The 25,552-nt window shown below is 36.9% G+C and overlaps 2 protein-coding genes across 2 annotated transcripts in view; one reads left to right on the forward strand and one right to left on the reverse strand.

Moving 5' to 3' along the window:
- Positions 1 to 13,704, reverse strand: part of NPLOC4 (NPL4 homolog, ubiquitin recognition factor) — a 51,977-nt gene extending 38,273 nt beyond the window's left edge. The window contains exons 1-4 of the mRNA XM_070937701.1: positions 13,660 to 13,704; positions 9,681 to 9,761; positions 7,174 to 7,286; positions 1,803 to 1,982 (exon numbers count right to left, since the gene is read on the reverse strand). Coding sequence (XP_070793802.1) covers positions 1,803 to 1,982; positions 7,174 to 7,286; positions 9,681 to 9,761; positions 13,660 to 13,674 — 389 coding nt within the window. The 5' untranslated portion in view covers positions 13,675 to 13,704. The remainder of the gene's footprint in view (positions 1 to 1,802; positions 1,983 to 7,173; positions 7,287 to 9,680; positions 9,762 to 13,659) is intronic.
- A 3,198-nt stretch (positions 13,705 to 16,902) lies between these two features.
- Positions 16,903 to 23,883, forward strand: TSPAN10 (tetraspanin 10). Its single transcript, XM_070937702.1, has 3 exons — positions 16,903 to 17,079; positions 20,646 to 21,241; positions 23,553 to 23,883. Exons 1-3 carry the CDS (start codon positions 16,903 to 16,905, stop codon positions 23,881 to 23,883), a joined length of 1,104 nt encoding a protein of 367 aa, XP_070793803.1.
- Positions 23,884 to 25,552: the final 1,669 nt, after the last annotated feature.

Consider the following 25,552-nt stretch of genomic DNA (forward strand, 5'->3'; position numbering starts at 1 on the left):
ATGTGAGAAATACTAAAGCATGCACCATCTCTGAAGTTTTACAGGTGTAAAAGATTTAGAAGATAAAAACCAAACAAATTGTCTACAATCATGTCCATATCTTCCTGATAAGACTTTTTCTTCTGGCTTAACAAAAAAGTATCTATGCAGCCTTTCTGTTATTATTTTTGTTATTATTTTTAAATTTGTGTTATTATTTTTCTCTTGCTTACTTATAGAAGCTCAAGCATTTCAAAACTACAATAATTAGAAGGACATGAGAGACTATTATGAAATCCAGCCCCAGCTTAGAGTCATATCTATATATCTATATATCTATATCTATCTATCTATCTCTATCTCTATCTATCTATCTATCTATCTATCTATCTATCTATCTAACTTAAGGGTAACGTAATATTATAACTCTGCATTGATAAATTATTAATTTTGCTCTTGCATGGGCATAAACCACCCTATATTTGTTAGTGGCAATTTCAAATCTTCCATGTTGTTGATGTTTGGGATACGCAATTCTAAGCATGCTTTAAATGTTCAATTAAATTGGAATTTTTTTTCAAACTAATCAGCCATCCAATGTCATTCTCAGCAAGAGCCACATTGTTTGCAATAGATGATCCAGTGAGGGCTACTTCCTATGTTTACGGCCTACAAATATTGAAGTTGCCACTTCAGAAGCTTCTTCCCCATAACTCATGTTAAATCAAGGGCTTCTGTAATTTAGTTGATTAAATATTTCTCATCCTTTGCTGCTGTTACTACCGTGTTTTCCCGAAAATAAGACCCTGTCTTATATTTTTTGAACCCTGAAATAAGCGCTTGGCCTTATTGCCATGCGCTCAAAAGCCTGATTGGGCTTATTATCAGGGGATGTCTTATTTGGGGGAAACAGGGTAGAAATCCAGTTAGTCCAACCACAATGATTAAATTCAAGACAGACAGGACTTTTACTGAGAATACTGGAATTCTGAATAAGTAATTGTATTTAATAAAAGCAAATCAAGCTTATACTACGTGTTTACAGCTCTCTTGCACAACTTAAGTTTGACTAAAGTAAGAAGCTACTCCATATTTTACCCAGATTTGGATGAAATTATTCATGTCTACTATTATTATGTCTACAGTACAGATGTAAGGACATAGGCCAAACTGTGGCATTCCAAGATTTTAGATGGAAACAAATGGATTACTCAAGTAGTAAGCTACAATATTATTTCATTATGTGCTTTTAACAAATGATTACTACGATGCACTTCATTCTACAAAGCTCTAAATGATTTGAAGGTCAGGTAAGGTCTAACAACAATTAACATGGATCAGGCCTTTTCAATGGCTGTCAGTGTTCTTTATGAACAACAGCAATGTATTTTGTTTTAAAGGAATAGAATTACAAATCTGTCTGAGGCTACTTTCTGTGAGAATTTCAGAGCGGCTATTTACTGAACACATAGCCATGTATTCATTACCATATAGTATAAGGCTGACTTTCCTACAAAAGCCAGTACCATTTTTCCCCCATGGCCTATTCTGAAGATCAATACATCAATTTTCCAGATTTCTAAAGAAAGAATCCGTTTTTGAGTTGTTCCACATAAGCAGCGCTAAAACATGTAGCATCTTCAGCTATTATCAACCCATCTCAGAGAACTAAATTACTACCAAATTGTGGGAAAGTGCTTGAACACGAATTGACATGGGATTACTTTAGTTACCTTTGAGAATGGGGAACAGAGAAGGAAAACAGGAAACAAACAGCAAACTGTAAGGAATTTTGTGGAATAAGAAAACACAATGATATTTACAATTGCTGGTCTCTGCTTCTATAAATTTTCCCATCCTGTTTTATTAGGTACTGATCAATTTCATCTTCTACCACCTGGGGAACACCTAGTGGGCGTGTTCCTTGAGAAATTGAGGTATCCATGTTCTCAGAGGAAGAGCCAGGTGCGCTTGATGGAAAAAGAAATAGCATATCTCCATGTCTGCAAAAACAAAAAACAGAAGTATTAGAAAAAATGGTAGAACTGTTACAGAATTATCAATTTCAGAATGATATTCAACCGCATCAAACTATTTTAATTTGGAAGTACTTAGGGGGATTTTAGGTGGACACTCTACAGAATTGGCAATTGTACAGATTATAGATTTCATTATACCATCTTTTCCATTTACAGAATGGAGTGAGATTAAGCCGAAGTATTCTACAAAAAAATTGAGACAATCTTCTCTGAACTCTCCTTTCTTCTTCCAAGCTGTCAGGACCATCTTCCGAACTAGTCTGAATGGTGCCTCAACTTTCTGAAACAGCTTTTCAGGAAACTACAGACATAATCAAGTAAACAGTCTCCCCATTCTTGCAACTGACTTTCCTGTGAGCAGAATTTAGATCAAAGGAAAACTGGATCTAAACCCAAAGTGTACTGAGTCTATACTAGAATTATCTTATAATTGTTTACTTGCAAGTAAGTTTCCCTGAGTTCAATTGAAGTTATTGTAAGATAAATGCACAGAGGACTGCGATTGAAGAACTTCCCAGTTTTTACATCATTTCTTTTTATCTCATGACAAACAATGCTGGCTCTTTTGAAGCTGCATTTTTCTGAGATGTCATTTCCCAAAGAGCCATTTTTATAATGGTAGCAAAAGGACTACCACCTCCCCATCCTATTCAAGATAAGAACAGACCAAGGAAAGAATAAGTTCTAAACAGCTTCAGATTTCTGCCTTTTTCCGCCTACAATTATTGGCAAACTGCCAAACACTAGTAGACTAAGGATGATTCACAAGGGAAATGATGAGTAACCTATTCTACCAAGGTTAGCTTTTCTTCTCTGAACAGTAACATCAAAGGTTGACAGAGAAACCAATTAATTGCCTTCTCCAAATAAAAAGTACCTTCAAGGGAAATAGAGCAGTCTCCTCCTTTTACGTTTCATAGAAAAAAAGTGAGGAGGTTTTGTCTCGTTTCAATTGGCATTTAGGAATTAAACATGCTATGCCATATTTTAACAGCTGCTATTTTAATTGTAGTAATGTACCATCGAAATTGAGTGAGCAATATATAAATGTGTTAAATAAGCACAGCTTGTACAGGTAGCCCTTGAGTTACATCTGCAATTGGAAATGGAGTTGCCATTGCTAAATAATGCAGTTGTAAAATATGACATTGCCCGATTGCATCACTTAGCAACCAGAAATCCTCAGTCTGGCTGTTGTCATAACCCAGAGGTGTGGGTCGTTAAGCAGGAAGCAGAGGGAGTCCCAGGTAAAAAGTACAGAGGTGTTGCAGGGAGTGGGAGAGACCCTGAGAGGCTCAGCACAGATCATAAGTGTGAGTGATGGAGGCCAGGGAAAGAGAACATAAGGTTCATGTGTATGTGCAACTGCAGGGAAAATGAGGAAAGAGGGTGAGGGGTCCATGCAATCACAGGGAAGACACTGAAAGACAATATGGTGTATATGCATGCATGCATGAGTGAGTGAGTGAGTGAGGGTGAATGCGTCCATGTGACTACTGGGAGATTGAGGCAGAGGGTGCTGGGTGCATGTAAACGAAGGGGGAAAGAAGAACATGGTGTGTGCGAGCCAAAAAGATTAAGGGGGTGTGTGTGAAAACTTACTTGACTTTCCTTGCGAAAAGCCTGCAGGGAAGTTGACAAATGGCAAACATGTGACTGAGGGATGCCGAAGCCAATCATAGGTGCAAGCTGGTTGCCAAACACTCACATTTTGTTGCCATGACCATAGCCAGAACTCTGAGGACCAGTTGTAAATCCCTCCGTTCAGCACATTGTCACTTCAAATAGTGGTTCAACAAAAGGCTGTAACTCAAAGACTAGCTGCATTTACCTCAGATAGATTCTATAGGTCTTTATAATAAAATACATGCAGCATATGTATTTATGATAAAGACCCACCAAAGCCTTTTGAAATTTCAGACTATAGAAAAGGTGCAACTGTGTCTAGTCTTTCCCCCGCATCATAATGGAGAAAATGAGGACGCTAAATGTGATTCACCAAGCATGCTCTTGCTGAAATGTGGAATAGACCCTACAATGACTATGCAGATACATTTTACTATCATAGTATACCAGTTTGTGAAAAGCAACATTATTCCAAAAGAAAGCATAATTAGACTGCTCCCTAGTTATAAAAGTGACAACAGAATAAGATATTTAAAGTGAAAAGCAAGAACAATTACAATTGTCCTTTCTTTACCCTGAAACATATAATGAATCAGCCAAGAGGAAAGCAAATAGTCAACTTTTTGAGAGATGGGTAGCTATAAAAATTTGATAGATGGACAGATAGATGCCATGTGTATGCCTACATAACCTATTTGAGTTTAAAATTCTTTTCCCTTCTATAAATATAGTGCTTGAAACATTCAAAAACTTCAAACCTTTAAAGAACAATTTACTTCCTGAGAAACAATTCATCCACCTAACCATGCTGACTTATTTGTGTTATGTGAAATACATATGCAAGTATCCTGAAAAGATGGTAATTTTGTTTTGGAGTCCCACCTGTTGTAGATGGAGTTACTCTCTCTAGTTGTAAAACAAACAAATCCCAAGTAATCCACAACATGTCTGGGTACTTCATACTTTTGCAAGATGGCAAATCAATTGAATATGTCACAGCTGCACCAATGCAAATAAATAGGACTTTTGTGACAGAGCCATCTCCCTCCTGGTTCCTTCAGGCAGAGAGGGTAAGGTTCAAAGATATTTCTTTAAAGGAAGGTGAAGATACTACCGAAGTGGTATGTGTCTTCCAAAAGAAGCCATATCTTGATCCACCATGGTGGAAAACCACTGCTTAGTCTCCAAATTCTCCTTTTTCAGAGCACATTATAGAAAAGATCACCAGTTCAGAATTCAGTCTTCAGTCAAGATTCAGACTTAGACATGGCAGAGAAGCAGTGCTAGTTGCTCTGGTGAAGACTTTCATTGGGACCTAGAAAGTTGGAGTGTGCCTCTCTTGATCCTTTTGGACCTTTTCAGTGGCTTCTGAAATCATCAACCATAGTGATTTACTACACCATCAACAGGAGGAGAAACTGGGGGCCTTACTTTGCAATGGCTCTCCTCTTATTTACTGGCCAGGTCCAGTCAACAGTGGAACAGGAGGAGTAATCAAGCCCAGTGGCTGCCCCAGTATAGGTGCTCCAAAGCTTGGTTCTTTTCACGTTGCTTTTTAGCATCTGCAGTAAGTTTCTACCTACTGTGTCTATTTGCTAAGGCTGGGTCTGCCTACATATATTACTTGATCACATTTAGCTGATGGGAGAGGTCACCCAATCAGTTTGGGATGAAATATCACCAGTTCATTGATAGTAACTCAATTGTGTATAACTTTCTAACTTAAAGTCAAGAGATTGTGAGGGCTTGGGTGGCTAGAAACAAACTATAGTCTTTGGACAGGGTTGTCTGCAGCTTGTGGATATTTGTGGACTGCCTGCTCTTGCTGGAGCAGCAGATGGACACTATAACTGGGAGCAGGGGCTGATCAGCCAGTTGTAACCCTACTCGGACCTGGAAACCCTGGTGAGAATAACTCATGCTCTTTGGACATGTTGGGATTGCATGTGCTCTGGGGGGGGGGCTGCCTTTGATGATTATTCAGAAGTTGATAAGTTGATAACACCTATACAATCACTAGGGCGGTAGCCTACTGGCTAAAAATGACCCAGATGGATGCCAGCAGACTCCCTAAAATATGTCTAGAGGAACAGCAGATTTCAAATCTTCAAAGGTATTCCTGGCTAACCCGGCTGTCAGAAATATTGAACCGATATGGCGTAGGGTTCCCGTTGTGTAACACACTGAACCAAGTTAAACAACGGATTAAAGATATACATGGGCAAATGGACATGGCAACCCTTTCAACTAATCATTCCCTTAAACTGCTGACAGCAGTTAAAACAACTTTCACTCTGGAAAAGTATTTACATTTAGAAATGCCATCAGTGGAGAGACAGTTATTTGTTAAGTTTAGATTCGAACTTCTAGATACCAACGTTAGATTCGGCCGTTATCGGAAAATCCCGTATGACAAAAGAATATGCATATGTAGGGTAAACGTCGTGGAGGACAGGCGCATATAATATTCGAATGTAGTCTCTATCAAGAAGTAAGAAAACAATATCTGTCCCCAATTATAAATAAATTTCCCCACTGGAATATAAACCAAAAATTAGCATTTCTGTTGAGGGCTGACTCTCCTCCCCTGGTAAGCACGATCACTCGATACCTTAAAAGAATGATGGCAATACGAGCCAGTTATATCAAAAAAATTTTTATCGATTGTAAGGAAGATGAGCTCAGTTAGAGAGGAGCTATCCTATTTGGGTTATCTAGTCTTGGCAACTTAGCTATTGAAATTTGATATTGTAAAATTTTAATGTCATCTATCATATATTTTTAGATTGCTATTTTTGTAACTGTTTTATCTTTTTCCCTTTTTCTTTTCTGTTTTGTTTGAAAAGGCCTTCGGGTTATTCAATAAACTATACTATACTAGTATTTATTATACTAGTATAAGAGTGCAGCAGCCAAAATGACACTAGGTGAGAATCATTATAAAAGTGTAATTCTATTCTCTGCAGTATAGGTTGCTTTCTGAAACCAATTAAAATGCTGCTTTTAACCTATAAAGCTCTATATGGGTTTGTTCTAGGGTACTTTAAAAACCATTTCCTCCAGGCAGAATTTGCTGGTTCCTGAATTCAAAGGTGGGAGGAGAGGGATGTTGAAGGTTCCACCCTTATGAGACTACAAAGGGTCATAGGCCAAAAAGAAATGCTTTTCGTGGCCTCCAAATCCCGGAACACTTTGCCCTTGGAAGTATACCTGGTACTCTCCCTAATAAGTCTTTTGCAAAGCAATGGGCATTTAGGGATTGATGGGGTTTACTTGTTTGGTGATTGGGCAGCTCTGTGGTTATGAGTTTTTATTTTCCTGTTTGTTAGTATTTTGACTTGATACATATAATGCAATGCCAAAACCATTTTAGCTAGATAGCATAACAATACATAAAAGAAATAAGAACCCGGCAAATATTTAACAGATACACATATAAAGATATCACAATACATTCTCTTAACTTGTCAAAACACAACGGCAATCAACTCTAGTCCAAGTGTGGCCCAATATTTTATTGAATACTTACTTGATCTTCAGTAAGTTGAGGGATTTATTGGGAGAAGATGTGATCTCACCAGTCCTGTTTCTATTGATGTACACAGAAAATCCATTATTTCTGAAGCCAAATTCTTTTGCAACCTATACAAACAAATTAATTTATTGATAGAAATCAAGATAAAAAACATCTTATTCTGGCTGTAAATATTACAAAAGTGTGAATGTAATTTATCATACTTACATTATAACAGCTATTCAAAGAATCTACAGTACATTTCAATTATTTGTTCACATTTAAATTAAGGCTCTATAAGGATGGATTTTAGAAACTAAGCCTGATTGCTAATGTTAATGATTAACTGTATTTAATCCATTTGTGGAGGAAAACATATTGCTTTAACCAAATTAATCAAATCACCAGCTGAAACTGGTATAAAAGGGGGGCAAATAAAGCTAACATCTTTCAACATTTTCTCTCTGTGTAGTTTAATACAGAAGGAAATTAGTAAGAACATTCACTGCTTCACAATATATCCAAATACATACAATATAAAACCTCATTAGAGCTAACAAGGTATTTATAAATTGGACATCCAAATAAGTGACATTAAATTGAAATATGGCTATCAATATACTTTTGAAATTTGTTCTCTGCAGAAACTCATCTGGCTCTTTTGCATAAATGTACTCCTTCTATTTTAGGATTCAATAACTCCTAGACAGCATGGCCAACCCGAGCAAAATTTATGCTTGCCATAATCCTATCCGCACACAACAGGGATGAACTCTTTGAACAGAACATGGAGCTCAGGAACCAACACCATGGGTTAGGGGAAGTGCCTTTTCTACCTCAGAAGAATATGGGATCTTCCTCACTGTATACATTTTCGGATTCTCAGGGGTCAGCAAAAAACTTCATGGTTTTCCTATTGCTTCTGATGTAGAATTAGGGGGAACCTTGCTAGTAAAGCTGTACAGGTAGTTTTCAATTTACAGCATTTAATGACTGTTCGAAATTACAACAGCACTGAAAAAAAGTGACTTAAGACCATTTTTCACATTTAAAACCGTTGCAGCATCCCCATGGTAAGATAATCAAAATTCAAGTCCTTTGCAACTGGGTCCTATTTATGACAGTTACAGTGTCCTGGGGTCATGTGATCACCTTTTGCGAACTTATGATAAGCAAACAGGAAAGCCAGATTCAGTTAACAATCGTGTTACTAATTTAACAACTAAAGTAATTCACTTAAAAACTGCGGCAAGAAAGGTTGTAAAATGGGACAAAATTTATTTAACAAATGTCTTGCTTAGCAACAAAAACTTTGGGCTAAATTGTGGTTGTAAGTCAAGGACTACATGTATTTCAATTTTAAGTTATAACTACACCATGATTTTGAGCTATTTATTTTATTAAAATGAATATGGCCATTACTTTGAAAGTAGTGCTTTAAAGTTATGTATGTTTAAAAGTACAATTACATCTTCAATAAAAAATTATGGCGTATGCTGTATTGGTTACTTACATTCTTAAATAAGCTGTCAATTTTTTTCTTTTTAGTATTTATTCGGTTTGGTTGCAAAACCTGCTTATTTTCACCTTGCTTGCTGATTTAATATGGTAAAACCATCCATGCATAATGTGACAAGGGGTATGTCCTTCAGCCATTTTTCAGAGAACCTATTTTCAGCTCTGAGTGAGTGACTGGCCTACAGACACCCAATTGGCTTCTGTGCCTAAGGGAGGATTAGAATCAGAGTCTCACTGCATCTAATTCAGTACCTTAACCAGCTATATGATACTGGCCCTCACTACATAGTCAATAATTACAATAATTATAATATATAGGTCTATCTATACATTCCTCAGTATTAGGAATTAAATTCTGCAGAATGTAATATAATCCTATTCCTACTACATATGCAGATGGGGATTCTGCATAACAGTTATAGAATGTTAAAGGAATAAACTAACATGGCAATTCTGAATTGCAATAATTGTTTCTCATTCTGCTCACCTTATCTGTACTAATCCTACTGGTCTCTCAACAAGATAAAAAGCTTTTTTGCTCTACAACATCTGACTGGCAGATGCTGTAATTTATCACACTAGATCTTTTCCCGTCAAACATTTTAAAACAATCCTTCAACAGAAATACATTGCAACATGTCAGGACAAGTTCAAAACAGAGCCTAACAATATATTCTCTAGACACTCATAGTACAATTTAACACTGCATTCAGATGTAGACTCCATGACATGACCCCATCCCAAGCTTTTGTTTTGCAATTTTATCTATTTGGTCAGCCTGATTTGGCCTAATAAAAGCAGTGTCAATAGAGATTCTGGAATTTCTTTGCTTTCTTTAATTCAGATAAAGTTTCAGTGAAAATTCAAAGTGAAAATGCATCACCAAAAGTTTCTGTGTAAAAACTAAACAGTACAGATGCTTGGGCTGGCTTATTCAACCAATGTGAGATGAACATTTATTACTATCTTAGGGTAGCCCAAAGAATATGCCAAAAACAGAATACCTTTTTCAGAAATGTTGCAGCAGTTTCTCGTTTTGTTGCAGTAATACGTTTCACTCCTTCTGGTGACTGGACACGGATTATCTATAAGGAATTTTAGAGATTTGGAAAAAAGGTAAACCAAAATAACTTAAAAATAACATAATATTTTATTTATGTAATTTATATGCCGCCCTTCTCCCGTAGGACTCAGGGCGGCTTACAAAAATGACAGAGAATTACATAAACAGTTAAAATCAATTAAAAATTAATTAAAATCAAATTAAAATTATGAAATATTTAGAATCCCCCTACAGATTCAGCCCATATGGCGAAAAAGCCACGTCTTTAATTCGCGGCAGAAGGAGAGGAGGTCCGGGGCTATTCTGAGGCGGTGGGCAGCTCATTCCAGAGGGATGATTAAGGGATGTTCATGATTAAGGCAAAAAAATATCATATACAGAAGTCTGACTCTAGAATATGCGAGAGATGTAACATTTCATGAATATTATTTTTAACATATAAAAGTTAGTTTGTCAATAGTAATGAAATTAATACCTAAGTACAATAGGATTGTACTTAACAATAGGATTACAATAGAAGTACAATAGGATTGTACTTAACTATTAATTTCATTACTTCAGCTAGCGATACATTTTATTAGAAAAACACAATGAATTTTAAGGTTTTAAGTTACAAAGCTTTAACTTGCAGAGCTTTAATTTAGGCCTATAAAGAAATTTCATGAGCTTTTCAGGCTGTTAAACGAATATTACATCACGTTGCATCATTAATTGCTAGCATGCTTCATTTAAAGGAAAACTGTCATCCATCTTCATTAAAATGAAAAGTCACACCAATCCTGTGGGATACATAGGGACACAGAAAGAATAGCATCTATTTACTGAGGAAGTCAAGCTTAGCTTTGATAAGAGACTAACTTGTTTTTGGCAACATTTAGCACTAAACACTACATTATATCATCTTATGGAATTTAAAAAGACAGACAAGCTGCATTAATGTGCACAACCCTATATCCTTTGCTATGCCACTGCTCAGAGTTCAAATCTATACTTGAAAGATGATGTAATTTAAGGGCAGATTCTACAGATTAATTGGTGCTAACTTCACTTCAATGTAAGAATTGAACATGGTGGAAATTCACACATGCTAATATCCTATAAAATGTTTGAAACTTTTTAATATGATAGCTTTCCAACACGTGCTTCCAGAAAAATGTAATAATGCAAAGAAGCAATTCTATATGGTTTTCTTGATAATTCTATTATAATAAGCATATGTAATTTCAGATTGAATATGAATTGGATCTGACTACACTGCAGCACAGCACCATTGTGAAGCAATTCTGTCTTTAAAAGGTAAAGATACTCTTGTATTGAGCTCAACTCCTTTGCCTCAAAGTGCTGATTCCATAATTCCAGCTAGGATTTCACCTGGAGACACAGCTAAATGACTAAGCCTAGGACCATGCCAAACCATTAATTATCTCCTTGAACAATGTCCAAATCTTAAAATCTCTTTGAAACTAGATAATGTATGTGCATACATATGTACACACCCACTTTCTATTGGGTACAAATTTCAAGAGGAAACTGTATTTTTAAAAATAGGAACATTTAAAAGTTTGGTGTATCATTAAAAAAAATACTTTAAATAAAAGCTGATAGACTGCAATTTCCAGACGTGGATGTGCAGATATTTACCAACTGGTACCTTAGGAGATATTCCAAAAAATAGATACTGCTAACCATGAAACCTGACAAATGTCATTTATAAACTTGAATTTTGCAACAGTGATATTTTGGAACTGTAGTAAGTAGTTAAATTACTTTTTTTCTTAAAATTTGGAGAAAAATAGCAAATGGCATTTATTTCAAAATTATATAATCTCCCATAGTTTTGCTTTGAAATGTGCAATATTTATATTTATGTAATTAATACATATTTATGTATTTATACATACCATAGTTATTGGCAGTTTAAAATAAATTTTATGCATTATTAAAATTAATAAATAAAATTGAAATTTTAGTATAAACTTTGGTAATAAAGAAATCAGATATAATTTGAATGGATGTATAAGTGGCTTAAAGGATACCACAAGGACACCCTGTTTTAAAAGAAAACTAAAGATTCTGTAAAGCACTGTATCAAAATACTGATTAAATTCAACTAAAAGCAGAATTTAAATCAAACTGATTCATATTATAGTCTAGCTGCTGAGATGGAAGGCTACAGATTACCTGCCAAAGTTGCTCAAATTGCCTGCAATTTGCAATATATAACTAATTGTATCAATGTAGCCAAATACAATGTAGCCAGTACTAATACCAAAGATATTGACAATCCATTAATATAAAACAAGGCAAATTGACCTAAATTTATTAAAACGTGTGCTGTCCAATTTTATGAAATATTATACAAATTTAGCTGCCAAGAGAGAACTTTAAAATTTGGATTGGTCCTGCTATATACATATTTTTCTATTTCTTTATTAAAATAAAATCTGATAGAAAAGAAAGATGGAAGTGCAACATACTTTTAACCACAGTAGGACCTGCTTATTCTTCAGTACGCCTTAACTCAGGGGTGGGCAACTGTGGCCCTTTTACAACCTGTGGACTTCAACTCCCAGAATTCCTGAGCCAGCTTGGCTAGCTCAGCAATTCTGGGAGTTGAAGTCCACAGGTTGTAAAAGGGCCACAGTTGCCACCCCTGCCTTAACTAAACTTTCTCACTGATCATAAAGGACAGGGAAGAGTTTTTCACCTTTGCCAATTCAGATAAGAAAAACATTGTAGATACCTCTTAAATGCTGTTAATATAAAGCAAGTATTGAAGTACTTCTAGCATAGTCAAAGCTTCACTTATTTACTGAGGAGTTTCTTACTGTCAAAAATCCAAAACAAGTGATCCACCGATTTATGCTGTCTGGCATTCAAAGTGATACAATAATTATGGGAATGTGGCCAGGAAGTCATTTTTTCCTATGGCTGTAGCTATCTTAATTTATTGCAAGTAATGTTAATATTGAACCTAGATTCAAAATAATTAGGGTTTGAAAGGAAAAACTTCACATAAGAGTTACAGAAACTTTTGTCAGCTTTTTCCAAGTTGTTGTTGTTGCCTTCTAGGTGTATTAGACTACAATTCCTACGAACATATCATCTTGGAATTATAGTATTTATATAATTATATTTAAATAGTCCAGTATTTCAAGAGAGAGAAAAAAATCTCTAGAGATAAGATTCTTATTCTACGTATCATGTGTTTGTACCAAATCCTCAGCTTTTCATTTTCTTTCCATATATCCTGCCCTAAGGAGAGAGAAAGACCCCAATTGTTAAGCCAGTCCAATTTACTGGACATATATCCATGCTATATATCCACACATTTTCTTCAGAGAAAGGGGTGGGTGGTGGGTGGGTTGCTTTTGAAAATTGTTCATTTCTGGTCCATCTTGCCCAGTCACACTACTTTTTTTTTTTTTTTGGAGGGAAGGGGGAGAAAGAAAAAAAAATATTACGAAACTGGCTTGAAAAGCTCTGATGTGCTGAGTTCTTCCCCCTCTGGAATGACACTCAGTGAAGGTGGGGAGGGGAGAGCCGCTATCTTCAGCTGCAGCAGCCCCCCCCCCCGAACCCCTATCCAGGGAGGTCCCCGCAATTCCCCCTTGCTCTTCCACAAACCTAGCAAGGGAGACGGGATAGGAAAATAAACCCCACCGCGGGTTGGTACCTCCCATCTTCCCAACTAGGCAGAGCTGTCAGCCCCCAGCCGGGCAGGCGCTGGGGAAGCCCAAGGGGGAGCCCTGAGCGCGGCGCCTTCCTTCCTCCCCCCCCCCCCGGCTTCACAATGACAAAAGACCGGAGGGAGGGAAACCACCCCCGGGGGGGGGAGTTGAGGAAAGAGAGGAGGGAGATACCACCACCCCGCCTTCCCCCTCCCCGGCTTCGTCCCCCTCAACAAGCCTTGAACTTACAATGGTCTCCGCCATATCCTTGCCGCCGTTCCGACCCTCGTCCGGCAGCTCCGCCCCTTTACCCGCCCCTCTCCGCTGCTCGTGCGCCGCCAATACTGCCGCGTCACCGTTCCCGCCCGGTAGCGCAGGAGAAGCAACAAGGTTCCGGGTAGAAAAGGTCCGCCCCGAAGAAGACGCTGCGTCTTCGTCCCTCTCTTTCCTTCCCCCCCCCCCCCGCCACCATTCGATGGCTCCGCCTAGTGGCTTATTGGCTGTTGTCCCAGAAGTCCCTTTTTTTTTTACTTTTTCAGGAGGCAATTCTGAACTTTCTTGTGTTTTTTTTTTTCTTTTCAATCATGACTTGGATGACTGAGAATCTCTACAGACTTTTTGTCCGAGAGATTTCTTCCCATCCCCCCCACCCCACGAGCCGCGTCTCTGCGCAAAAAGATCGGGGAAGGGAGCAGCTTAGCCTCTTACGGCACAAAAAGCCGTAAAGTCTCGAATCTGCAATGTCTATGGCAGTGTTTCTCAACCTTGGAAGCTTGAAGATGGGTGGACTTCAACTCCCAGAATCCCCCAGCCAGCAGTGCTGGCTGGGGGATTCTGGGAGTTTAAGTCCACCCATCTTCAAGCTTCCAAAGTTGAGAAACACTGGTCTATGGAGATTCTTAGTCATCCAGGTCATGGTTGTCCCAAAGGTGCTCTTTTTTCCCAAGAGGCAACTGGACTTTCTGTTTTTTTCTTTGAAGAGGTTTCGCTTCTCATCCAAGAAGCTTCTTCAGCTCTGACTGGATCCTTCCATTCCCCCACCATCCAGTCAGAACTGAAGAAGCTTCTTGGATGAGAAGCGAAACCTCTTCAAAGAAAAAACCAGAAAGCCCAGTTGCCTCTTGAAAAAACACCTTTGGGTCTTGAGTCTGCGGTTAAGAAAACCGAACCCCGCACTTGCCAAACTTTTACTATCCACAAAGTTGCTTCCAACAGGGTTTCTGAGGAAAGCTACTTTCTACTCAAAACTCATTTTTTGCTTACTGAGAAGTGATTTTACTTGAAATAATTACTTGGGTTGAATATCGAACTAAATTTTTTTTCTTTGCTTTGATGTGGTTTGGTGAATAAGCCACAACCAAGACAGACCATGTTTTGTCATATGGGGATCAATAATTCCTCATAAGATTGTCAGAATTATGTATGAGTTATCTTAATAAGCCGTATTATATTTTCATTCTGTTGTGATGAATGAATTTAACCTTTGTAGCTTGTGACTGGTTTATGACTCATGTTTATGATTCATGTTGTAGTGTGTACCTAGTCCTAGCTAATATATAGTGTGTCAACAAACTTTGATTAAGACAAAAGGTTAATGTGATGCATGAGCATGGCTACTTTAATTTCAGATCTGGATACTTTCAGCAGCCTTTGAAAATGAAGTTATGTCATATCTAGATAGAATTTAAATTTAGATTGTCTTCTGTGCATGTGTAAAAGTGAAACTGCTATATTAATAAAGGAAATGTAGTTTTTTTTATTTTTATTTTTTAAATTTGATTTATATGCCGCCCTTCTCTAGAGACTCAGGGTGGTTTACAATGCGTTAAGCAATAGCCTTCATATTTTGTATATTTTATACAAAGTCAGTTTATTGCCCCCACAAACTGGGTCCTCAATTTACCTACCTTAGAAAGGACGGAATGCTGAGTCAATCTTGAGCCTGGGGAGATTCGAACTTGCAATAATTGCAGACAGCTGAATGTTAATAACAGGCTTTTTAGTTTGTTGAGCTATCCAGGCTCCTTAGTCAACCCAGTTATGTAGTCAACATTACTTTTTATTTGTGTATGGCTTGCTATACATATTTAGGTAAGCCATAGTACATTTAATCAGAAGCATTGTATAAAACACAATCAGAAGCCATTGTTTGCAAATCATTATGGCTAAATTCACATTGCATATTAAGCCCAAAATTTAAAAACCCACATGTGATAGGTGAATGCTAATAACTATTATTGGAAGGAGAAACACTGATCAAAGCATGCATTTGCAACACACTGTCATTCTGACAAAAAATTGAAAAATGGTTTGGTTCAACATTCAAACTATTCTTTGGAACATTACACTTGATACAATTGTTCTCTAAACAATTTTACAGCCATCAGTATATAATATAAGCTACTCATTTATTGCAATTATAGTTGCAGACTAATTAAACTGATCTAGTTCCAGGTAAATGTGTTTAAATTACCCATTGGTTCCTCTCAGCAAAAGTTTAGCAGATTCAGGATTGTGTTTCTTTACACACCTGTTTGCAAATACTATGTAAGCCCTCTTGTAAATATCCCTAAAGCTATCATTTTTTAAAATGTACATGTCAATAGTAGTACAATAATATATTGTATGCACTGTACATCACAATCTCCTGGATTGTGTAGGTATGGAGAAAGTTATCTTGATTCTTGGTGATACTGTATAGCCTTGTACATATTCAGTCCAATATTCAGTTTAAAATTAATGTAATTGTAAGATTTTTAAAAACCATGTTTCATATACTATACCTCTTGATAATAGGGTTAAACATCATTATTATTACTTTAGAGATAGGAAACCAAGGGTGAGGGAGAATGGGTTGATTTCAGCCATGCAGAAAATTTACAACTGAATTTGGAAATTCACATCCATATTTTATTCAGTGGATTCAGGCCAGATACTCTACAATCTGTACACATTCCTTTTTTGATATTTAATGTGCCTCTTGTTCACAATATACTTGCACTGGAACACCGTAACATTATGTATTAAGGTAAATGCATATATAATATAAATGAGCTTTTTATGTTGATATCTGTTACAGAATCAACATATTGATGCAACCCGAATACCACATGTTTGTACATCCTCTGAGTATATAATTATAAAGGTCATGCAAAGTATTGAAATGTTTGTGAAATAATTGGAAGCAGCTTTTCAAATGATTTAGGCCTGGGGGCTTTGCAAAAGATATAGCTGCTTTAAAGATTGAAAGAAAGGTGTCTTATTTGTAGTCCTATGCATTGTAAACCTTAACTATCCCGTCTGAATGTTTTACATAGACTTAATAGTTATACAGTACTATGCACTCAGCTGACAGGCATAATGATATACTACTGTTTAATGAATATACTTACAGCAAGTGAAACAAAGCAAGTCTTTTTAAGCTGAGAAATGTGATTTCTCACATGATGCAAGTATGACTGTGGTAGGTCTATTCCAAAATTCTCCTCATACATGAATGTTGGACTGTTATCTGGCTACTGCAAAGAGCTGTGGAATCATTTCAAATCCATTTCATGCTGTACATTAAATATGAAGAAATCAATTACAATTGTGAATTCTTTCTTGAAGTATCTTCACTTTCCGAGTACCAAGATGGGAGAAGATGAAATAAAAGCTTTGCTATCAAAGGTAATAACAAGGATTTGTGTTACATGTTGGCCTTGTTTCAGCTTTTATCCAAGGAGATCTTGAATATTTGTTCTTGGCATATGATGTTACTCATCAGTTGTGTTTGTTTTTTAACTGGGAGATTATTCTTTGTTGCCTAAGAAGCAGTCGTAAGGCAGTGTGACAGAAATGCTTCAGAGGTGTCAACTCTCTAATCCATCCTACAGCAGTCTCCAATAAGAAATAGTATTAATAAATTGTAAGCAAGTATATTTATTAAAAGTAAAAGCCCACTGAATTTTATGGCACTTTTTTCAGATAAATATGTTGAATCATCTTAACTTTCTTATAAGTGTCCCTTAAAAATGATCAAAGTAAAATCGTTTTTATTTTGATTATTTGATTATAGTAACTTTTTAAATTAAAAATGGTTATTTGCTGACAAAGAGCTATTTTCAGTCCCATTTTATGTTTATTATTCTTGGCAATATTACTTTTGCTATATTTCAATACAAATGTCAACCTGACCATCAAATTTTCATATTGCATCTCTTCACTTATTTAAAACTGTTCCTTTTTCAGTTCAAATTATATCTTATTGTATCAGTATCTTTTTCTCTTGTCCATGACTTCTTTTTCGGTGGGGGGGGGACATATTTGCTGAATGAAATTATGTAGCCAGAGGAAATACGATACTAAGCAAAGCTAAAATCAAATATGTACATAACTTTTTCAGTTAAACAATTCCAGGTGATTTTAAGATTTTTAACATCAATATTTTTTCAGGATTTTCAAATATTTATCCTAATGCAGCACTTCTGAATAATTCAGATTCATACAACATACTAAACCATGGCAATGTTTACTATTACACCAAAATCATCGTAGTTAAGGAAAAGTACATTTACCAGAATTACTTTCCTTGACTGGGTTTTTTTTTTGTTTATTTATTTATTCAAAATTACATTGGATTATTGTCTTCTGACCTCCAGAAATAGAGCCAGAAGAATAAAGTAGCCAAAATAAGAGACTTTTCTGTTATAACCACTCCATTCTTCTCTCTTTTCACCATTTATGGGTAGATAGTTACATGGCGACACCTTACAACTATTTGCTATATATTTATCTTATTTATGTTCTGCGGTAATTTGGTGACTTGCAGCTAATTTGGTTTGAAAACATGGTATAGTAAATTTAAATTAAATGGAAAAATGCATCATAAAATTAAATGACACAAGACAATATGAATAAAATAGTTAAATAAAAAACAGTGGGTTTCACTTAACTAAAAATGTACTTCAACACAATTTGGTCTTTAGCATCCTCCTGAAAGCCATCAAGGAGAAGGGCCAATTTTATCTATGCCAGAAGGCTTCCCAAGAATACAGTACCCACCCTGCAACTGAGAAGCAACACCCCAATTCCATGCTTCTCACCCCAACTTCTCAGAAGTGGGAAGTGACATCTTAAAAGAATTTTATGTACAATAATATGCCACTGGTACTCATTTTTCTCATTCCAAATCTTTGTATTTTGTTTATAAATGACAGTATGCTCACCTCTTCCCATGATTTTTTTCTCACTGTTTCTTGATAATACTCACCTTCTAAATTCTTGCGTATTATAATGGCCATTATTTATTTTATTCATCACATTCTAGAACTGCTCATCTCCCTTACAGAGGGACTCTGGGCAGTGTGAAATAAAATATTCACACATAACAACAATTGATAAAAGTTAAAATTTAAAAAGAGGCAAGGATGATTAAAAACAATGTTAAAAATTAATTAAAAGGTGAGGGGAGGGCTTTCTTGGTGCTAATCACCCTCACAGCCGTGTATCCCTCTGTGTGCCCCAAGCAAAGCCACAGAGCCATGCTTTCACAGCATTCTGGAAAGCCAGGAGGGTGGCAGCCCGCCTCAATTCTGAGGGGAGAATGTTCCCTAGGGCAGGGGTAATGACAGAGAAGACTCTCTTTTTGGACACACCATTTGGACTTCTTTAACTAATGTGGTCTGCATCATATGTTCCCTGCCTAACCAGGTAGGATGGACTGATGTATTGAGACAAAGATAATTTTCTCATTGTAAAGAGATTCAGTTCTATTTTCCATGGATTACCTGGACACAATGCGTTCCAATCACACTGTATAGTTAATCTCATCAGGCAAGAATCTTTCACACTCTACCAAGTGGTCAGTCTTGATTAACAAATGAGCATTGCCGGTACTTCCAACCACTGATATATTTAGGCTCCTCTCTCAGAATAATAGTCTGTATAGCAAATAATAGGTTGACATCCATAAAGGTATATGTCCTTTTTTTTTAAATATGCAAAATGCTAGAAATTCCTTTTTTATGCAAATTATTTCAGAAAATATGGTTGGGAGAGGTATTACAAGTACCTTATTCAAATTATTGTATTCTTTCATAGATTTTTTTTTTCCTAAGGTTGTACCAAATTCCATCTAGAGTCGTTAGTGCAGGCAGTGTACATAAGTAAGTAACACTGGAAAGCAGAAATTAATATACATGGAAGATCTATTCCTCTTCTATGGAACAATAGGGCACGAGTAGAAAAATCATTGCCTTCAGTGTACAGGTAGTCCTCAACCTACATCCACAATTGAACCCAAAATTTTTGTTGAGCTCAGACATTTGTTAAATGAGTTTTGTCTCATTTTGCGACCTTTCTTGCCACACTTGTTAAGTGAATCACTGCAATTATTAAATTAGCAACATGATTCTTAAGTGAATCTGGCTTCCCCATTGACTTTGCTTCTCAGAATGTCGCAAAAGGGGATCACATGACGTGGAACCATGGTTAGGTTGCCCCCCAGTTCGGACCGGTTTGCAAGAACCAGTAGTAAAACTGGCGGGAGGCTCCACCCACTGACCCGGACGGCATCATAGGTGATCTGTGCATGCGCAGAAGCTTCTGCACATGAGCAGAAGAGTGTGCGCATGGGCACGATGAGAACCGGTAGTAAAGGTAAGTAGAACCCACCCCTGCGTGGAACACTGCAACCGTTATTAATATGAGACAGTTGCCAAGCATCTGAATTTTAATCACATGACCACAGGGATGCTGTAACAGTTATAAGTGTGAAAAATGGTTATAACTCTTTTCAGTGCTGTTGTAACTTTGAACAGTAACCAAACAGACTGTTGTAAGTCAAGGACTACCTCTATGTTGAATTATAACACCAATTACACTCAGTTTTGGCCATAGTAGTTAGAGTTAAAAGCCATACTCAAGTCAGGAAACATTTGGATGGCCATAGTTTCCTTATCCATGCCATAGATTCCAGATGTATTGAAGGGTATACTTAATCCACATGAGGTCCCAAACATCTTCATTGCTATAATCTGGTGGCATAGAGAAATGAATCTTGTGGTTGTTATTTTTAATAATCCGGTTATATTGTAAAAATGTTAAATTTTAAAAACTGACACAAAAATATTTCAGAGTTTTTCAGTTATGTATTGCCTTTCAAACACTGTAGGAAAAATGCATGTTCTATCTTATTTTGTTTCCTATTTCTGATATATAATTTCCATTATCTGATTCTCTTCTATGTTTATTAGAATGATCACAAGCCTTATTTGTATAATGCACAAGGCACACCTCTGAGCCTTGATGGACAAGAAAGTGGTCGTTCTTGGAACCAAGCAAGACAATGGCACCTCCTTCATCAGTCTTCCCATGTTCCTCTGGATTCATTTAGCCACTGTGCTAAATGCTTGACCTTTATTTGGAACACAGTTTTCTCCATTATAGGATTATTCATTTTGGCCATAGGAATTTGGGGGCTGTCAGAGAAGGAATCCCTGGAAAGTGAACGAATAACATATTTGGGCAGTGACCCCATGCTTTTTTTTGTATTAGTGGGGCTAGTAGCTACATCTATATCCCTTTTGGGCTGTACAGGAGCCCTCTTTGAAAGCCTCTTTCTTCTGAAGCTTTTTACTGGAGGAATAATACTTTTTTTGGTTTTGGAACTTTTGAGTGGAATTATTGTCTTTTCTCTGAGACAACACATCAAGGCTTCCTTGCAAAATGTTCTTATGGTGGCAATGTTACAGTACCAGGACGACCTAGATCTCCAGTTCATTATGGATGAAATTCAATCAGGTCTCCAATGCTGTGGAGTAAAGTCTTATCTGGACTGGAAAGCAAATTTGTGAGTAAAATTTTTGGCCTATATTATCAGTTTCCAGGAAAGATAGGTGTGCCAAAGCAAAAAAGTATAACTAATCCTTGGAGAACATGGCAATCTAGAAATATGATTGGATGGAGGGATGATGGAGGGATGGACAGATGGATGGACGGACGGACAGATGGACAGACAGACACACACACACAGATATATATATAATTGTAGCACTGAAATCTGGAAAATGTAAATTTTATTTTCATTTTAACATTGTTCAATTAATGTCACTGGAATTTTGCTGCCAAGGGATTTTCTCATGTCAAAGTAAGCTTTGTATAATTAATATGAGTGAATGGATGGTTCGGTTTGCTGTTTGATTTCAGGAATGCTTCTATATATTTCCATCTAGAAACAATGCAAGGTATTTTATTATTTCTGCATGGAAATATAAGGGAGCATTCCTGTAGAATTAAAATAAACAGCACTGCACATTATGATGAAAAGTATCTCCCAGAACAGATTATTCTTAGTCTGCAACATTAGGCACGGTAGTCCCCCACATATGTTTTTTTTTTTTTTAAATTTGATTTATATGCCGCCCTTCTCCGAAGACTCAGGGCGGCTTACAATGTGCTCAGCAATAGCCTTCATCCTTTTGTATATTTTATACAAAGTCAGCTTATTGCCCCCACAAACTGGGTTCCTCATTTCACCTACCTTAGAAAGGATGGAAGGCTGAGTCAACCTTGAGCCTTGGCGAGATTCGAACCCTGCAGTAATTGCAGGCAGCTGGTCTTAATAAGCTTAATAACAGAGTGCTTAAACCCCTGTACCACCAACCCCTGTACCATGTTGAATTATAATGTCCATCCTCTCTGATCATACCCATAAGAACTGGAATTCTATAAGAACTGGAATCCCATAAGAACTGGAATCCTATACACTATTAGTAGGTTTGCAGCTTACTCACCTTATCCTTAGTTTGGTTAGATAGAGACAGGAATCTCTTTCTTGCCCCTTCATATAAAATACCATCTTATATAGCAGCACTAGATAACAAGTCACTATTGTCTTCCTGTTAAATGTGCTATGAACAGTCTTTGTTTTCATTATACATAAAGGTATGCCCATGTATCTCTTCTGTTGCCTTTCTTGACATTCTTTCTTTCTGAGATGCTTAAAATAATCCTGATAAAGAACAGTGTGATAATAATGACTGGCTCTTTTGCTTCAGCAGTATTGCCTCCGTTTTTCCTTGGAGGAGAATGGTTAATCAAGCCTCTCTAGTTTTTTTGGTTTAGGTATTTTCCCATTTTCTATGTTTTGAATCAGTCTTTTGGTTGGCCATATGTACTGTTTAAATATTAGTATCTTTGTTTATAGGGGAGTCACTGTGATATGTTTTCATCTTTACTTGTTAGATACTCTAGATAATTCCTAATCTGTTTGATTAATGTATTATCTCTGATTACAGTAAGAATAGAAATAAACAGTTTTCATTGCAAAAGAGTTTTACATAAGGCCTGTGAACACATTCTTGGCCCAGTTACCTTTAACAACCTCAGCTGTCTGATCAGCACAGGAGGGTGGAGATTAAATTCAGTCTCCTTCACTATCTCAAGAACTCAGGGCGTGTTATCAGAACTGGGTCTTGTCAGTTTGGAAACCAAACATAAATAGATATTGCAAGGAACATTATTCTTTTGGTGATAGGTAAAATTGGTTTCAGCCCGTTGTTCAAAGACTTCCTTGGTTAATGCACGTCTTTATAGTTAGGACTTTTGACCCAAGCCAAATCCTTAGGAGAAATTATAGTTGTATTTACCTCTCCTTGAGTCACTGCAACAGGCTTGAGTCCTAGCAAGCAGTCTAACAACTGATTTTACGAACTATCCATTAGATGAAGAGGAAAAAAAATAAACTTAGATACAGATAGAATCTTCACAATTTGTGCTAGATTCAAGATTTTCTGGATCCCAATAGCAGTGGTGGGTTGTCGGTTCGGACCGATTCACAAGAACCAGTAGTAAAACCAGTGGGAGGCTCCGCCCACTGACCCCGATGTAATCATGAAGCTTCTGCACATGCGCGCACATGGCCCTGTTGCGAACCAGTAGTAAAGGTAAGTACAACCCACCCCTGCCCGGTAGCAATGGGGTAGGGGGTGGTTTCTTGTTGCATATATAGATCTTGATCCAATGAATTCACAGATAGATTGGCCATGGGATCTGGTTTACATTGGGAGGATGAAGTAGATATTGAAAAAAAACCTGGGAGATGCACCTTGGGATGAACTTAAGAATGAAATGTTTCTTCCTCTTTTTTTTTAATTTAACAGGTATTTTAACTGCACTTCTCCAGGTGTCCAAGCCTGCGGCGTTCCTGCATCGTGTTGTCTGAATCCACTGGAAAATGGTACCATCCTGAATTCTCAGTGTGGCTTTGGCACCCTGGGCATGGAAGAGTTTGCAGTTCAAAGCACCATCTATCTTGGAGGCTGTGTTCCCCAGTTAAACAGGTGGCTCAATAGTCACACAGGAACAATAGGCTTCTCTGCTGTAGTTTTGATTGTGATTGAAATAGGTAGCCTGTTTCTGGCCATGAGGCTCCTAGCAGGCATTGCTTCTGCTCGGACTCAGCATTATAGCGGGAAGGAGAGCATGCATTAGTTCTCCTATTGGGAGAGATGGATGTATTTATAATCTTTTGTGGAATATCAATCTAAAGTATTATATAATATCATTTGTACTAGTTAATTTACCTAGGATAAAATGGACAGGGGGAGGGGAACAAAAGCTGCTTTTCACATGTATTTATCTTGCTCATTCTCCTAGTTCCCTTTGTTTTCTGATAATTCCTGTCACCTCTTCACTCTGTACATACTTGTAAACATGGTCAGAAAAAAAGGAATAATGTAGCAGATGACCTTTACACCCAGGTCACTTCCCTATAAATCTAGTAACTCATTATTCATAGTCATTTCTCAAAGTCATTCATTTCTGATTTTGATATGGAACTACTTCCAATCCAGGTACAGGTTTCCAAAACAAGAAGCAAAAACAGGAACACTTTGTCTCTTCTGATTCTTTCTCACACTTTTCTGAAGTGAAAGTACAGCAATTGAATATTGTAGCAGATCTCCACTCAGGAGATACTGAGGTGCCAAATGCAAAAGGCACAAATGCCAGTACTTTGCCATACCTCACTTACAGAATACAGAATAATAGAGTAAGAGGAGACCTTGGAGGTTTTCTAGTCCAATCCCCTGCTCAAGCAGGAGATCCTATGCCATTCTGGACAAATAGCGGTCCAATCTCTTCTTAAAAAATCCAGTGTTGGAGCATCTCCAACTTATGGAGGCAAGACTTTAATTGTTTTCACTACCAGGAAATTTCTTCTTATTTCTAGGTTGGTTGTTTCCTCGACAAGTTTCCATCCATACTTCTTGTTCTGACTTCAGGTGCTTTGGAGAATAAGTTGACTCCCTCTTTTTTGTGACAGTCCATCAAATTTTAGAAGACTGCTATCATGTCACCCCTGGTCCTTCTGTTCATTAGATTAGACATATCTAGTTCCTGCAACCGTTCATCATACAGTTTAGCCTCCATCTCCCCAATTATCTTTGCTTCTCTTCTCTGCCCTCATTCTAGAGTCTCAACATCTTTTTTTGTATCTTGATGACCAAAACTGGGTGCAGTATTCCAAGTGTGATCTTATCAAACATGAGTTTTACAAAGATTCTTATATTGCCTTAATATAATATTTTCCTCATATGCTTCATTCAGTCCTGGTTGTAAATAGTTTTGGTTCTTCATTAATAAATAACACTTTCCTTCTTAAATCTATTCTGTGTCATATTTTGGACCCATTGAATTAAGTGCATCAATTGTTACATAGCAGTAGTACAGACATCCCTTCTAAAACTTAATGGCTTTATGTGTGGTGGAGAAATTGAGGCTGGAATTCTGTATTCATTTATCTAGAAGCAAACACTATTGAATTCATTCTCCTCCACTAAAAAGGAAGTAGAGTTTCATCTAAATAAATATCTATCTTGTCCAAACACTTTATTCTGTTTGTTCTTAGTTGAACGTTTCCTCTCCAGGATTATACAGGAGACGTACATTAACATTTTCAATATTTTTATTTTGTGCAAATGTAAACCAGTAATTATTCAGATTTCTTTTAAATCTTAAAGATGTATCACTGCAGTCCATCTTCTGGACCTTCAATTACTGGCATCTTACCTAAGCAAGGAATATTACAGTAGTTTTCAGTTAGGTAAGCTACTGCTTAAACTTTTTTTATGATCAAAGGGACAGATCAGAAGGAAAGAGG

The sequence above is a fragment of the Pituophis catenifer genome, unplaced genomic scaffold, assembly GCF_029215685.1.
Source record: "Pituophis catenifer annectens isolate HBS135680 unplaced genomic scaffold, rPitCat1.0.hap2 SCAF_2, whole genome shotgun sequence".
NCBI classification, from domain to species: Eukaryota; Metazoa; Chordata; class Lepidosauria; order Squamata; family Colubridae; genus Pituophis; species Pituophis catenifer.

Coding starts and splice junctions, on each gene's coding strand:
- TSPAN10 (XM_070937702.1), top strand. CDS start 16,903: ATGAATGTTGGACTGTTATCTGGCTACTGCAAAGAGCTGTGGAATCAT. Junction 17,080..20,645: donor TAAAAGCTTTGCTATCAAAG/GTAATAACAAGG, acceptor TATGTTTATTAG/AATGATCACAAGCCTTATTT. Junction 21,242..23,552: donor CTGGACTGGAAAGCAAATTT/GTGAGTAAAATT, acceptor TTAATTTAACAG/GTATTTTAACTGCACTTCTC.